We start from the raw sequence: 16,238 nt of genomic DNA, 5'->3' as shown, positions 1-16,238 counted from the left end.
CCAATACATTCAATTTTTTAAAAGAATAAGAAAGGGAGTTGGAAATCCTAGTTTTAGAAAAAGAACCTTCCGTGTCTGACCTTCTTCCTTTTCCATTTTCCTGGGGTGTGTTTGAAGGTTCAGTAAATACAGAATAAAATACATTCTTACTAAGATCAGTTTGCTTATCCTCGAAAAGAAAAACACATTTAGTTAATTAGATTTTTTTTTCATGTAAAAGTCTATATTTTTCCGATTATAGAGATAACACCTGTTCACTGAAAGACTTCGAACACCACAGCAAGGTGGACGGAGAGAAAGAATAAATCTCTAGTTTTTGGCTGCCTTAAGATAAAAAGACTTGTGAACATTTTGGGGCCATGGTGGATCCTTGGATGGGATGGGTACTTACTGGGATGGGAGGTATTAAACATCCCAGGATTAGCATTTCAACTCCTCTGGGTGCTGAGGGGACCTGTTTTCACTCAGAGATGAGTCATGTGTAAACAGCATGTGCTGCTTCCGTGGGAGGGGCTCCGAGGGAACGTGTTCTCTCAGTCCTGAGAGCATCCGTCTCCAAAACTCTGTTTACGGAATTAGTTGGCTTGGCACAGCTTTCCTGAATCCCGCAGAGCGAGCCGTATCAATAACGTCTGACTGTTTAGAGTGTTCGCGTCACTCCCCGAGCTTCCGTTCAGTTAAATCATGTAAATAGTTGATGCCAACAGTCAGTGGCAACTGGGTCAGCACGAGGTCGGAAGGCCCACCTTTGTATTTTTTAAAATATATTTTTATTGCTTTCAGAGAGGAAGGGAAAGGGAGAGAGGGATAGAAACATCAATGATGAGAGAGAATCATTGATCGGCTGCCTCCTGCACACCCCCATTGGGAATAGAGCCTGCCATCCGGGCATGTGTCCTGACTGGGAATCGAACCGTGACCTCCTGGTTCATAGTGGTTGACACTCAACCACTAAGCTAGGCCGGCCGGGTGACCTTTGCAGTTTTTTGTTTGTATTTTAATCCTCACCTGAGGATTTTTTTCCCCATTGATTTTTTTAGAGAGAGCGAAAGACGGAGAGAAATATTGATGTGAGAGAAACACATCAATTGGTTGGTTGCCTCCTGCATGAGCCCTGGCCAGGGCCCCGGGCTGGGAAGGAGCCTACAACCAAGGTACATGCCCTTGACCAGAACCAAACCTGGGACCCTTTGGTCCTCAGGCTGACGCTCTATCCACTGAACCAAACCGGCCAGGGCCTTTGCGTTTTTACATCTGGAAGCCATGCAAGGTCACCGATATCCACCATCCGGCGTATTGAGCACCTACCTTTTGCTTTCAGCAGCACAACACCAGGTTCCTGGGCAGCCTTGGCAGAGTGGTGACATTTTCTCTCTGCCTCTTCCTCTCCCTGTAGAAATAGGGGAGGTATCAGACCTGATGAAAGAGGCAAGCAACCAGCATTTCACAAGCTGGATTCATTCTTCAGACATCTGGACACATTTCCCTCCCTCGGGGACATAGGAACGAATCAACGGAACCAGGCGTGACCCTGGAATACTTTCCCAGCATTTTTGTAGGACGTTCTGACCTGTTGAAAACGCCCCTGTTGTTTCTCCCCAAGAGGAAGAGGCTGCTAGGCATGACTGTGAGCACGACAGGGACTCTGCGAGTGCTGACCCGTGGGAGGGCTGTTCCCCTGTTGTCAGTCAAGTTTCATTCCCTGGCATCTGCCTTCTGAATCCTGCGACGACAAATGTGTTCAACTGAAGAATTGTCAAGATACAAGATTTAGTCCTTCGGGCATTTCAAAATGGGGAGATTAATTAGGCTGCAAAACAGCAGGGAGTAGTGCCTTTAGAAACCCAGGCATAGCCTGTCATTGTCTTTATTTCTTTGGACACCGGGTGTTTATTGGAAAACCAGAGAGCAAGTTTTTAACCAGTTAACGGCCACTATATTTTGAATGGAATTAATTAAGGTCCGCTGCTTGCGTCTGTAGAGGCTTATGGCGTGCATGCCTATGTAAAGGTTCTCCTGTTTGCAAAGTGCTTCTGATACTGTATTACAGGGCCTGGGATGGCGTGTGTTGAAATGCAAACAAAATCCATAGCCGAGACTGGAAGCGGTGGGACTTAGGTTGGTTTATCAGTTTTATGTCTTACAGTGAAGGAATTTAACGTGCGGATGTTATGGAATGAGCAGGTATTGTTGCAACCCTTGGCTAGCCGACAGTGCCAACACTTGCATTGTAGCTGTAAGATTTTCTAACGTTAAGACTTCTAACCAGTATAAGATTTCCACTTGAACCCGAGGTTTATAGTCACTAGAAATGAAGACCTTGAAACAGCACAGGGAACCTCGTTTATTGTGAAAACATTAGGCTTTCCGACCACAGGCGCCAGCAGCCTGTTACGTGTTACCTGCATGGGTTTTGCGGACGGAGTCATGAGTGTGTAAAATCCCAGGGGCTGTGATTGTAACCTTATCGACTCACACGGCACCTTCACTTACGGCCTGATTCTCCCCCGGCCCCGAGTCCCCAGGCTTTTGACTTTAAAGTCCACCAGGTAATGTTCTACATTATTCTTTAAATGTTCCAAAGAAAACATGCTAGCGTGTTCTTAGGTTTTTACTATCCTTTAAAAACTACAGAGAAGCACCATAGATATGCGATAATTGAGGACATATAAAAGATATGGGGAATTTTCTCCATGAAGCAAGAGAGAATATGTTTTTATAAGTATAAATCTAAGCAGATAAGTAGGTAGGTAGTAGGTAGATACATAGATAGGTCATACATCATACATACATCATATATCACACATATATACATAGGTAGATAGATACATAGGCACATAGATATATAGATAGATACACATGTAGGTAGGTAGATAGACACGGATGTACATAGGTAGGTAGGTAGATAGATAGGTAGATATATAGATACACACACATACATAGGTAGATATGTAGGTAGGTAGGTAGGTAGATAGGTGATAGACACACAGACATATCTAGGTAGGTACGTCGGTAGGTAGGTAGATAGGTAGATACATAGATATATAGATACATATACATAGGTAGGTACGTAGGTAGATAGGTTGATAGATATACACACACATAAGTAGGTATATATGTAGGTAGGTAGATAGGTAGGTGGATAGATAAATAGGTAAATACTTACGTAGGTAATGTTCTATATTAGGTAGGTAGGTAGGTAGATACAAAGCCACTAAGGAGTAAAATGAGGGGGTCATGTGTAACCACAAATGAATGGAACCCAAACACAAGGTTCAGAACAAACTTTGTCTGACGAAGACTGTCCATTGCAAGCCCAGAGCCTACCCTGCCGACAGAGGCAAACTTGTCTCAACAGAGATTCCTTTGTTGTAATCCCATTGAGTAAAAAACAAAACAAAACCAAAAACCCCGCTTAATTGGCCCTACTGGAAAACCTGAAAGCTCAGAAATTCTCCAGAGAATCGCCTGTCTTGGGGTTTCCTGGAGGGTTTTATTCTTCCTTGTGCCTCTCCGCCCCACAGAGCCCCGCCGCCGGCGTGTGGAAGTTAATTGTGTTCTGTCTCCTCCTAAAGCCAATGCCGCGAAGGAGGTGCCCTGAGGAGGCCTTCAGAGCTCCTGTGAACAGGCCGGGGTCTCCGGTGTCTCTTAGGTGACAGATGCCCACCTGTTCGCTCACTGAAGACCCTGAGCAGGGGCGTCTCTGGGCTGGATTGGGTAGAACGGGCCAGGGCCACGAGGATCAGGCAGGTAACGGACCTGCAGAGCGCCTGCCTGGCGCACACGCGACACCCTGAGCAGCGACGGGGCTGGGCTGCCCAGCGCCGGGCCACAGCCTCACAGGGTCCCCACGCCTCTCGGCGGCCAGCGGTGGCTGTCCCGGATCCGGGCCCAGTGTCACAAAGCTTTTCAAGGCATGTTTTCTTTCTGGGCTCTCTCCACGTCTGATGTTGAGTCTGCCTTTCTGTTCACACCTGCTGGAGGCCACAGAAAACAGGTCTGAACGCTGGACGTGGCCCACGTGGGCTATTTCCAACATGCGGTCCAGCTGGAGATCGGCAGCCGTGCTGTCCAATAGGGCAGCGCAGCCAGATTTGGGGGGAAAGGGCAGGGAGAAAACAGAGAGTCTGGGGTTAGGCCAGGAGCCAGGCTCCAGGTCGGCAGCAGTCGGGGATGCTTACGTGTGGGGTGCTTCTTCTGTTTTGCTCACTTCAGGACGGATTGCAGTGAGGGGGCAGGGGTGGCTCTGGAGTGAGCAGGGGCGGCCTGAGACTCCCGACTGGCATTGGCTGGAGAAAAGGGCATCTCCCTTGTTAGAGTCCCGAAGGGTTCCAATCCCATCAGGAGACTCCAGATAAAAACAGCGATGCTGTCAGCAGTCGGCCCAGGAGAAATGCCCAGGTCGGGTCTCGGCCCTGGGCCAGGGCAGTGCAGGGAAGACTTCCTCTTGGGGGGTCTTTTCCTGGAGTTTCTGAGTGGGGACGGGAGGGGTGACCTGCTGACCACTGGCGTCCTCGGGCCCGAGGGGACGTTCTGAGGCCCAGGCCTGGGGCCCGGGAGGTGTGGCCTCGTAGGAGGAGAATGAAGGATCTGCGACCAGAAAAAGCTGAACCGGTGGCAAGAAACGTAGAAATAGCCAACCTCCACCCTCTACTGTCTCCTGGGATTAACTAAGACAGTCACTGACCAATTGGAACAGGGTCGTAACTATGGAAACTGAACTCTGGTTTTTAATCCCAGTATAGCTGTAATCTCTATTTTTCAAAATGCATGTGTTTAAATTTACCAACACAGGACAAATAGGAATCTGTGTCATAAAACATGGTCAAAAACACAATTTTTAAAACATAGCATCACCGTTACACTCATTTATATCTTCAGCAATTACTGCGGAAGCCTAACTAGTTATTTTTGGCTAAATTATGGAATATGCAAATTCAGACATTCATGCTTTCAAGGGCTGCAATTATTCTCATCACTTCAGTAAACATATTAACGAACGTTGCATTGGAACACAAACGCCTTTGCTTATTAACACGAAACCGCATCTAAAACCACAAATTGCTTCTGTGATTAAAAATCTTCATTTTCCCGTCAAGCCCCAAATAAAGTATTGCCTGTTGATTTAATAAGTGTTTAGTGTCGGCCGGTTTCCCAAACCCTACCCAGCCCCCTATAGATTTTAGTACATTTTTTGTTCTTTTTTTTTTGCTTTATTTTATGTTGAAGCCCAAGGTGACATCTCTTTTTCTCTAGAATACGGCTTTATTTCCATTTTCCTGACAGATTTTGTGGGATCGTTTGGATATCCCGCGGAATGGTAACTTTATACCGTCCGCTGCGGGTGCGTGATATCCTGGGATTATTTTCAGTCTAACCTGAAGGCACTCAATTTATTTTCAGGTTTGTTCGTTTTAGCTTCAGAGGGTGGCCTTTCTGCCCTAGCCGACTTGGCTCAGTGGATAGAGCGCTGACCTGCGGACCAAAGGGTCCCGGCTTCAGTTCCCGTCAAGGGCACGTACCTTGGTTGCAGGCTCCTCCCCGGCCTGGGCCCTGGTCAGGGCGTGTGCAGGAGGCAACCAATGTGTTTCTCTCTGTCTTTCCCTCTCTCTTCTACACTCCCTAAAAATCAATGGAAAAATATCCTCGGGTGAGGAATAAGCAAAAAAAAAAAAAAAAAAAAATGTGACCTTCCCTAACCTTGTCCTCAGGTTCTAGCGGAACAGGGGATTTGGGACTTGGTGCCTTTCAGTTACACTGGCAACAAGGTCTATCGCCATTTATTGTTGTTTTGTCCCTGGGTGGTTTTGTGTAAGAGGTGCCCTATGTGATGATAACTAGCGTGGTAAATCAATAGTGACCAGTGAAGTAAATGAAGATGATTGTGCATTAACTCCTCATCTCGGAGATGTGATGGCCAGCGTCGGGCAGCTCAGTGGGGCTGGTTAGGGCCAGGTTGGAGGGTGGGATTGAGGCACTCCCTCAGGATGCACCTGTGAACAGCCCCCGCTCATGGCTTTGGCAGGAATCAGAGATGACTCAAGCAGCTGCCCTTTAGGGGAGCCTCTATGCTTTTAAAGCAGCTTCCCACCCTGAGAAGTCAGGCTTTCGTATGGTTTAGCTCATGAAGACATGCATTTGTGTTTGGAAGGCGGCGACTCACACCCTCAGCCAGTGATGTCCTACTTGATCTCCGCGACACAACGGTGTATGCTTGTCATCATTTAGGAGCAAGGTCTACCAGTTGAAATGTCTCCTACGTCAGGCACCTTATGCTTTTATTTCAATTTATTTTTTAAATATATTTTTATTGATTTCACAGAGGAAGGGAGAGGGAGATAGAAACATCAACCATGAGAGAGAATCATTGATCGGCTGCCTCCTGCACACCCCCTACTGGGGATCAAGCCTGAAACCCCAGCATGTGCCCTGATGGGGAATGGAACCTTGACCTCCTGGTTCATAGGTTCATAGGTCAATGCTCCACCACTGAGCCACGCCAGCTGGGCAGACACCTTATGCTTTACATTCAAGTTTCTAAACCTGTTGGCTCAAGGGCATGAATGATGTTTTACGTAAACTATCCCCGAGTTGTTTGGGTGAAAATTCCCCACAGACGCCACCCTCCTGTGGGTGGGCTCCCCACTTCCTCACTCACTCCACCTGCCCAGCCCCGGGCCAGTGTGGTCGGTACTGGAGCATCCGGTGGTATAGACGATATAGCTGAGATTTAGAAGTGGATCAGTCAAATCCCTGCTGCCTCACTGGGGGCAGCAGCGAAAGTAGACGTCTCCCTCCAGCACCCCTACCTTCCTCCGCCCTACCCCCTGCCCCAGGCTATCAGCCCAGAAACTCACACACACACACACACACACACACACACAACCTCCACTCGGTGGTTCGGGGCCCAGGAGTGCGCTGACGGAGGAGCAGTGGGTTTGCGAAGGATGAACCAGGAGCCATGTCTCCCTTGTGGGTTCCACAGAAAATCCCAGTTCATGTAGAATGAGGGTCTGAACACCGAAGGCTGATGGCCAGGGAGGAGATCACTCAGGAGGGTTACGACGAAGGAAGATGCAGATTTGCTCCTTACCTGTGACCTTCCCACGGAGCTGACGTCACCAGGTCCCCTCTGTGTCCAGAGCAGAAGTAAATGTCCCCCCGACGGGAATGCCGGGGTGTGGCCCCCTAGCAGCCATGGGGCGGCCCGCTTTGCGCCATCCCTGCCTTCAGCCTTTCGGAATGGAATGAATGTTCTACCTGTGAAGTTTTAAACAATGTCCACATTTCAGAAAGAATTCATTCAAGACTGTAGAGTTCCTCATGAGCTTCAGAACTTAGACTCCGTGACTTTTACAAAGATTGTGAATGTGCAAAACTAAAAGGCATCGTCTCTAAAAGCTTCCAGATTTGTGACCGGAATGTGCCACTCACCTGTCACCTTTACTCCTGTGCGTTTGAGTTCATCAACTCTGAACAGATGGAGGACAATTTCCTGCAAAAAAAATTAGTCTAATGTGTACATTTTTGGGGCATAGACTCTGAAAGAAGGAGTGTGAGTGTAAGCCTTGGGTTTTTTCCCACACAGATGAAAATATCAGAACCATTTACAGATCAGACTGAAATGGGACTATTTTGCATTAGGGAATGAAAACTGTTTTCTCAGGGTAAATCGCAGGCCCAGCGATTTCTTCCATATTTCAGAGCTTAAATAAAGACAGCCCTTTTGAATTCGCATACGTTCAGCAAGAGGAAAAACAATCAATATTTAATAAGATATTTTATGTCACCTGGGGATGGGTTCCATTAACGAGGACTCGTGTGGGAAGGTGGGGAATAATTGTGCGGCTTTGTGGAGGCGAAATGAGCATTCCCGAGGCCTCCCAGTGCTCCCGCGCTCCGGAGGGCCTGCTAAAAAAACGCCTCGTCCTCTGCTGCGGCGGGAGCACACTTAAAGGAGCCATTGCTGCCTTTTCTGTAGTGAAATGACATAGGGACTGTGCCCGCAGGAGGAAGACCGAGCTGACGGAAGAAAGAAATACTTATGCAAACAGAGCAAACTTGTCCATTTTGGTTCTTCGTCAGAACTTCAGGGTGATGGCTTTTAGATCGGAGACAATTACTGAGATAAAGTTTTCACCCACATACTCCACGGCCCCTAACTCTCTCCAGCTAGTGCAGAGGAAGGAAGAAGTGCTTCTCCCAATTCTTATTTATCTTACAACTAGAGGCCCAGGGCACAAAATTCGTGCTAGGGTAGGGTCCCTAGGCCTGGCCGGCGGTCAGGGCCGATCAGGGCCTTCTTTCTCCCAGCTGCCGGCCGGGGCCTGCCTTTGTTGCATGCCACCCCCTGGTGGTCAGCACACATCATAACAAGCAGTCGAACTCCTGTTCGGTCAAACTCCCAAGGGGACAATTTGCATATTAGTCGTTTATTATATAGGATTTTCCACATAGCCACTGTGTCTTTATCATTGAACAGCTAGACACAGGAATGCAGCTTGCAAATGCTGAGTCTGGCCACAAACATTCTATTTCTTTTCCCATTGTTTTTTTTACAGAGTGGAAGGGAGAGGAAGAGAGAGAGAGAGAGAGAGAGAGAGAGAGAGAGAGAAGGAGAGAAAGAGAGAGAAAGAAACATCAATGTGAGAGAGACACATTGATCACTTGCCTTCTGCATGCACCCCAACCAGGGTCAGGGATGGAACCTGCAACCCAGGTGCATGCCCTTGACTGGGAATTGAACCTGCAACCTTCAGGTTCATGCTCTGATGCTCCAAGCTCTTAGCCACATGGGCCAGGGCTTGCCACAAACATTCTAACTTGAGAGCTAAAATCTCTTTCTTCTCCCCATGCAAGCCGAACTTTGTAGGGAACAAAAACACAGGTACCCTTTGTCATGAGAAGACTCCATTCAAAACTGTGAAATCAGCTACATCTTTCCTGAGTGGAGCTCAGAGCCATTTTCCCACTGCACACCACTCACAGGTTACGTTTCAGCCCACCCCCTTGTGATGTCCCCGCAGATCTACTCTTCGAAGGTGAAGCCACCATGATTCTTGTTCCAGTTCCGCTGGCTTCTCAGGCAGGTGCACGTCAGACAGTCCATACATGCAGACACAGTTATGCACCTGGGAGGAGGGTCCAGAAGCGCTGAGTGAAGGAGGGAAAATATAACCAACAAATGTTTGGGGGGACGGGGGGAGAGAAAGAAAAATGAGGTGGAAAGATCGCTGGCAGCCTGTGAGGGCTCCACCCCATTGGCTGAGTGGCTCCTTGAGCTACGAGCTTTGCATCCATTATCTACATAAATGAAGTTATAGAGCAACCCTATGCTAAAAACTTAGGTCTAGGGAAGGTGAGTGATTTGTGCGTGGTCACACAGCTGCAGGGAGCGTTTGGTTCTGGATCCCCTTTGGGTTCATTAGGCTGTTACCTGGCAGGAGTGGCCGGGGCCTGGGGCCTAACAGAGGTCAAGGAAGGAAACAGGAGGAAATCCACCAACATGATGCTTCATGAAGGCAGGGACCCACCTCACCACATCCTCAGAAACTAGAGAATTGCCTAACATACAGGAACTCGGTGTTTTTCTCAAGAAGGGGTGGGAGGGAGCAAGGAGGGCTTTGTAATTACAGTTGTTGAACATGAACGAGGCCAAATCAAAAGCAGGAGCCCTTACCTGCTGTGTCTCCCAGAGGCTGCCCATGGTTGCTTCTTGGGTATAAGGTGGACCAGAACTTCTCCAACCTGAGTGTGCTTAACAGTAAACCCCTTCAGTTTTCCTTAGAATGCCAACTCTGACTCAGGAGATGTAAGATAGAGCCCGAGATTCTGCATGTCCAACAGGCGCCCAGATGCTGATGGTGATGGTGGTGATGGTGGTAGCAATGGTGATGATGGTGGTGATGGTAGTGATGATGATGATGATGATGATGATGATGATGGTGGTGATGGTGACAGTGCTGATGATGGTGATACTGATGGTGGTGGTAGTGATGATGGTAATGCTGAGGATGATGGCAGTGATGGTGGTGGTGGTGGTGGTGATGGTAATGCTGAGGATGATGGCAGTGATGGTGGTGGTGGTGGTGATGGTAATGCTGAGGATGATGGCAGTGGTGGTGGTGGTGATGGTGATGGTAATGCTGAGGGTGATGGCAGTGATGGTGGTGGTGGTGGTGATGGTAATGCTGAGGATGATGGCAGCGGTGGTGGTGGTGGTGATGGTGATGGTGATGGTAATGCTGATGGCAGCGGTGTGGTGGGTGATGGTGATGGTAATGCTGAGGATGCTGGCAGTGTGGTGGTAGGTGTGGTGATGGTAATGCTGAGGATGATGGCAGTGATGGTGGTGGTGGTGGTGGTGGTGGTGGTGGTGATGGTAATGCTGAGGATGATGGCAGTGATGGTGGTGGTGGTGGTGGTGATGGTGATGGTAATGCTGAGGATGCTGGCAGTGATGGTGGTAGTGGTGGTGATGGTAATGCTGAGGATGATGGCAGTGATGGTGGTGGTGGTGGTGGTGGTGGTGATGGTAATGCTGAGGATGATGGCAGTGATGGTGGTGGTAGTGGTGGTAGTGGTGATGGTAATGCTGAGGATGATGGCAGTGATGGTGGTGGTGGTGGTGGTGGTAGTGGTGATGGTAATGCTGAGGATGATGGCAGTGATGGTGGTGGTGGTGGTGGTGGTAGTGGTGATGGTAATGCTGAGGATGATGGCAGTGATGGTGGTGGTGGTGGTGGTAGTGGTGATGGTAATGCTGAGGATGATGGCAGTGATGGTGGTGGTAGTGGTGGTGGTGGTGCTGGTAATGCTGAGGATGATGGCAGTGATGGTGGTGGTAGTGGTGGTGGTGGTGATGGTAATGCTGAGGATGATGGCAGTGATGATGATGATGGTGGTGATGCTGTTCCTCAGACCACCACTGCGCATCAAGCATACAGAGTATTTGGACAGAATGTAGATGGACAGTTTTCCTTTGTTTCATTTCCTCTTTTGAGTTTCTGTAGTTCTAGGATTTGGGGAGGAAGAAGATGAGAGGGTTAGTACATGTTTATGGTTTGACTTCCAAACAATAAGGACAGAATTAAAGCTAAAATAGAAGAAAATGACCCAAAATGTTCATGCAAATATGGACTTGCCCTGGGAAGGATCATGGGAGAGTTACTCTATTATAAACGGAGAAGAATATAGCAGATTCTTCTGCAAACGAGGTTGCAGCTCTTCCTTTACCTTTTTTGTGATTTTGTTCTTTTTAAGTTCAAAAGAAAAGAGTTGGGGCCTGGATTTTCTCTCTTACGTTTAATTTGGTCTCTCAGGAGAAATGTTGCTTTAGACCTAGGAGACTTGTATGTGAATAAAGAAAGAGAACTCAAGAAATTCTTGATTTTAAAAGGGAGCAAATGATAAATTTTTTGAGCACTAGGGACTAAACTTATGAATTTATTCATTTCCTGTAGTCTCCATCATTCAAGTTTCATTGCACACTATTTCAAATATAGAATATGATGTAGACATATAAGCAAGAATAATGATGAACCTTTTTATATCCAGAGCTCAGTTTAAGAAATAAAACCAAAAACGCTAAATTTCCCAGCATTCGCCCTTAAATACATTCTACTTTCTCTCCATGAGAGCTTTAAAATAACGTAGGTTGAGGTGTATCATTTTCGTACATTAAAAATATCTTTAGAACAGTCCTAATAAGACTTGATGTGTTTTAAAATTTTATATAAACAGTATCGAACTGCATATTTTAATTTGATTTTTATTAACCATACTAGTAGTTTGTGAGGCTTTTTCATGTTTATGAAAGTTCTCACGTTTTCGCAGTTGTATGATATTCCATTTAACCTCTGCACATCCACTTGGGATAAAGTTCGCATTTCATCTTTTTGTATGTTTTTACGGTTCATAACATGTCCAGGTTAAATGTTCTATATATTTTTAAACATATTTTATTGATTTTTTACAGAGAGGAAGGGAGAGGGACAGAGAGTTAGAAACATCACTGAGAGAGAAACATCAATCAGCTGCCTCCTGCACACCCCCCACTGGGGATGTGCCCACAAGCAAGGTACGTGCCCTTGACCGGAATCAAACCTGGGACCCTTCAGTCGTCAGGCCGACGCTCTAGCCACTGAGTCAAACCGGCTAGGGCAAATGTTCTATATATTAATGAGACAAATTTAGATGGTCCATGACATGATTAAAGGGTTCCAGCTAGAATTAAAATGGGTATCACTTCCGTTCTGGCCAATTAATACACAAGGGACAGTTGCCCACTCACTGAGCTGGTTTATTGAAATCCTCATGTAGGAAAAGAGCATTATGCCACCCATTTCCTCAAAATTACCATAAAGAGAACATCATCATGGAAATACTTGTTTTAATGTGCTAGCATTTATAGAATAGGCGGTCGTGTGGCTTTACTGCTAGAATCAAGTCTTCGGGAACATGGACGGCTCAGTCTACACAGTGGATGTGTTCTGGGGATGGTGGGACATGGGTGAGTTGTTAAAGGTGAACTATTTTTTATCCACTCATCTACTGATGGGCAATTAGCTGCTTCCGAATCTTGGCTGTTGTAAATGATGTTGCAGCAAACATGGAGCGCATTGACACAGCGGAGTACCACTCTGCTGTAAAAAGGAAGGACGTTTTACCCTTTGCAATAGCATGGATGGACCTGGAGAGCATGAGGCTAAGTGAGAAAAGCCAGTCGAGAAAGACGAGCATCACGATTTCACACATACTAGTATGTGGAATCTGAGGAATAAACTGAACTACCAAGCAAAACAGACTCCTAGAGAGCAGGCTGACAGCTGTGATGGGGGTGGAGGAATTGAGCAAAAAGAAAAACCAAAGAGAATTCATGGACCTGGACAGCAGTGTGGTGATTGTGGGGGAGTATTGAGCTGGGTGGAGGTGGAAGAGGGCATAGAGGAGATAAATAGTGATGGAAAAATGAAATAGCCCAGCCGATGTGGCTCAGTGGTTGAGCATAGACCTATGAACCGTGAAGTTCATGGCTCCATTCCCAGTCAGGGCACATGCCCAGGTTATGGGTTAGGTCCCCAGTAGGGGGCGTGCAGGAGGCAGCTGATCACTCATTCTCTCTCATCAGTGATATTTTTCTCTCTCTCTCTCCATCTCCCTTCTTCTCTGAAATCAATAAAAATATATATTTTTTAAAAACTGAAGGTGACATCTACCTTGACGTGTCAGGTGTACTCATGGTTTAAAACTCCTAGTGTTCCTGTTGCAAAACCTTGTTTAACAGCCAGCTTCTTTCTCTTCCCTTTTTTCCCTCTGGCTTCCTGTTGGTAAATATGGCTCTGGGGTCCGTGCCTGTTCTGGTCCGAGCCCCGCGGTGACATTTGGGGATTTTTACCGCCGTGTACTCTTCAGCAAATAGCACCGTGATGGCTTAGCAGAACAGCGCACGCCTTGGGGACGGGTATTTACCCAGACAGATGGAAATGGATAGCTGAGCACTTACCCAATTAGTGGATTAAATGTGCCCAGTCGGTCTGGATAAATCACAGAAATGTGCCCTTCCCCGCTCCTGGCCAGCGTGAGATCGCCTGCCGCGTGCGAGGCAATTACCTCGACGTTCTACCTCTCTTGGCCGGTGCAGGCCGAGCCTGATTTCCCTGGTGAGCACGCCGAGTCGTTCTCACTTTTCAGGAAATCCCAAAGAGTCTCTGACTTCAGATGCTGTGTTGCCCTGGCTTCTGTGTTCGTCAGCCTTTGGTTGCTGCTGAAGACCTCGGGCATGTATGAGTCGCAGTTATGAATCAGTGCAACCATACCTGTGTTACCTGTGGTCTAGAGGAGAGATGGTGTTTGCATGGGCTTTATAATGCTGATTTAATGTATATGTTCAATATTCTCTTAGGCTATATACGTAGCCTAAGAGGGAAAAATCCTTGTCTTTTCTCCAGATGGCAGTTGAATGGAAGTGATATTAACCTGGTCGTGGAGTCTCGTTACGAGCTGAACGGAGGAGACCTGGTGGTCATTAACCCCCACAGGGATCGGGACTCAGGGAGTTATCAGTGTTTCGCTACGAATCCGCTCGGAACCATCGTCAGCAGAGAAGCAAAGCTACAGTTTGCCTGTAAGTTCCGGCCCGCACACCTGCAGGCCCAAAATCTAACAGCACGTAGCCGCATGGGTGCGGTCCAGGAGGTTCGGGAACAGCACATGGTTTCATTCGTGTAGTAAGTGGATTGATTCAATATAAATGGAGGCTTTTTAAATATATTTTTATTGATTTCAGAGAAGAAGAGAGAGGGAGAGAGAGAGAAACATCAGTGATGAGAGAGAATCAGCGATCAGTTGCCTCCTGCACGCCCCCTCACCGGGGATCGAACCCACAACGTAGGAAAGTGCCCCCACCGGGAATCGAACTGTGACCTCTTGGTTCATAGTTCGACACTCAACCACTGAGCCACACTGGCCGGGCGACCGGATTTAGTCTTAATCTTCCCCATACGACCTTCGAACACCGTCCACTTTGTGTTTCTTCTCGCTGGTCCCCCTTCCTGTGCATTGGTTGTGTGTTTGTACAGGACGCCTGGCAGGGCAGAGACCTGCGTTGGGAGCAGGCCCCGGGCTGCAGGGCAGGGGTCTTCACTGTGGGCAAAGGGCAGTGAGGTGTGGTCCCCGAGACCCATCCTCACTCGCTGCTCCCTCTGGCGGTCCCCGCTCTGGGCTGTGCCGCAGGCGCATGCTTAGTGGTGCTTCCTCATACCTGCTCGCTGTGGCGATGAACCTCACCTCTCCTCTACGGGAAGAGGAGTGGGTGAGGCTAAGTCAGCCAGTGTACAGACACCCGTGTGTGTTATCTCACCGGCCGATGTGGCCTCCCGGTGCCGTTGGTTTTCAGGTCTCAGTGGCCATGCTCTGGAGCATCGCTGCTCCCTCCCCAGCCTCACGCCGGGGGACAAGCAGCCAGCAGGCCGGGACAGTCTCAGCAGCCTTGCCGTACGGGGTTTCTGTTTAAAGACGCCTTGTGTCACCCGACTGGCGTGGCTCAGAGGTTGAGCATCAACCTGTGAACCAGGAGGTCACGGTTCGATTCCTGGTCAAGGGCACTTGCCCGGGTTGCGGGCTTCATCCCCAGTAGGGGGTGTGCAGGAGGCAGCCGATCGCTGATTCTCTCTCATCAGTGATGTTTCTGTCTCTCTCTCCCTCTCTCTCCTTCTCTGAATCAATAAAAATATATTTTTAAAAAAACCCACAAAACTAAATTGGATCTCAGGTCCCCAGTCTATACAGAGATCATGTGCCGACAGGGCTCTGTGGAGAGCAGGGGCGTGTGAGTCGGTTCGGAGGACAAGTTCACAGGGTATTTTTTTTAACGCTTGATTGAGATAGCTCCGCCAGGCCTTCCTCTGTTCCCTGGCGATGTCCTGGGAGTAGACGGGAGGCTTTCCGGATAGACCCGTGGTGTCTCCTGGAAGCCCCGGAAAGTTCTTGCTTGGATGTCCTCTGCCTGTTGTTGTGTTTGACTCCCCATGTCCGGTCCCTGTGGGCCTGTTTCTTCATTGCTGCCCTTTGGGGATAGTGTTGCAACCCTTCTCCTGACGCCTGAAAGTGGTGTCTTTGCAGCAGAACCCTGCGGCGTCCCCGTGAGCGAAACCTCGCCCGGGAGGTGGGCAGCTCCGGGCGGTGGTTAAAGATAAACCAGAGGCCGGTGCGTGGCTGGGACTGCCCTCAGCCCTCAGTTCAGAGGCGGCAGCAGCATGTGGGGGGGGGGGGGGGGGGTCCACAGGGGACCAGGTGCCATCATTCTTAGGCCGCTGTGTTCTCTCACTATAGGGAGCTCGCTAAAAATACCCTGCAATTTCTCCTTCCACGGGAGCACCTCTTTAATTGAGCCCTGGCTTTAATGCGCATCCATTATGCCCCTAGGATTCTATTTTGCAAATGTTGGAAAATGTCTTTAAAATCATTCCTGAAATCCTGTGATTTTCACAGTCATGATCTCTTCCGTGAGATGATTTCTCCCTCTCTTCGCCCTCCCTCTTATTTTTGCTCGACTTGCCGTCGTGTTCTCAAAAAATAAAAATGGCTCTTAGAAGCACATCATTCACTGCACATCTTCCCCTAATTCTGCGTTTGATGGAGAGGCCTCTTGTTTGTCGGCTTTAGGATGATTGGATTTGCAAGAGACGTGCTAAAGCATCCCTTGTTTTATTTTTTTCTTCTGTGAATTGTCTGCCCTA

General features: G+C 48.2%; 1 protein-coding gene across 2 annotated transcripts in view; it reads left to right on the top strand.

Moving 5' to 3' along the window:
- The window catches only part of LOC118668394 (contactin-3-like), a 120,480-nt gene that overhangs the window by 38,417 nt on the left and 65,825 nt on the right, over nt 1-16,238 (top strand). For both annotated transcript variants that reach the window (XM_036333330.1, XM_036333329.1), the window contains exon 4: nt 13,950-14,125. In XM_036333330.1, the coding sequence (XP_036189223.1) occupies nt 13,950-14,125 (176 nt within the window). The remainder of the gene's footprint in view (nt 1-13,949; nt 14,126-16,238) is intronic.

The sequence above is a fragment of the Myotis myotis genome, unplaced genomic scaffold, assembly GCF_014108235.1.
Source record: "Myotis myotis isolate mMyoMyo1 unplaced genomic scaffold, mMyoMyo1.p scaffold_m19_p_13, whole genome shotgun sequence".
NCBI classification, from domain to species: Eukaryota; Metazoa; Chordata; class Mammalia; order Chiroptera; family Vespertilionidae; genus Myotis; species Myotis myotis.
This window is presented reverse-complemented; position numbering and strand designations above follow the sequence as displayed.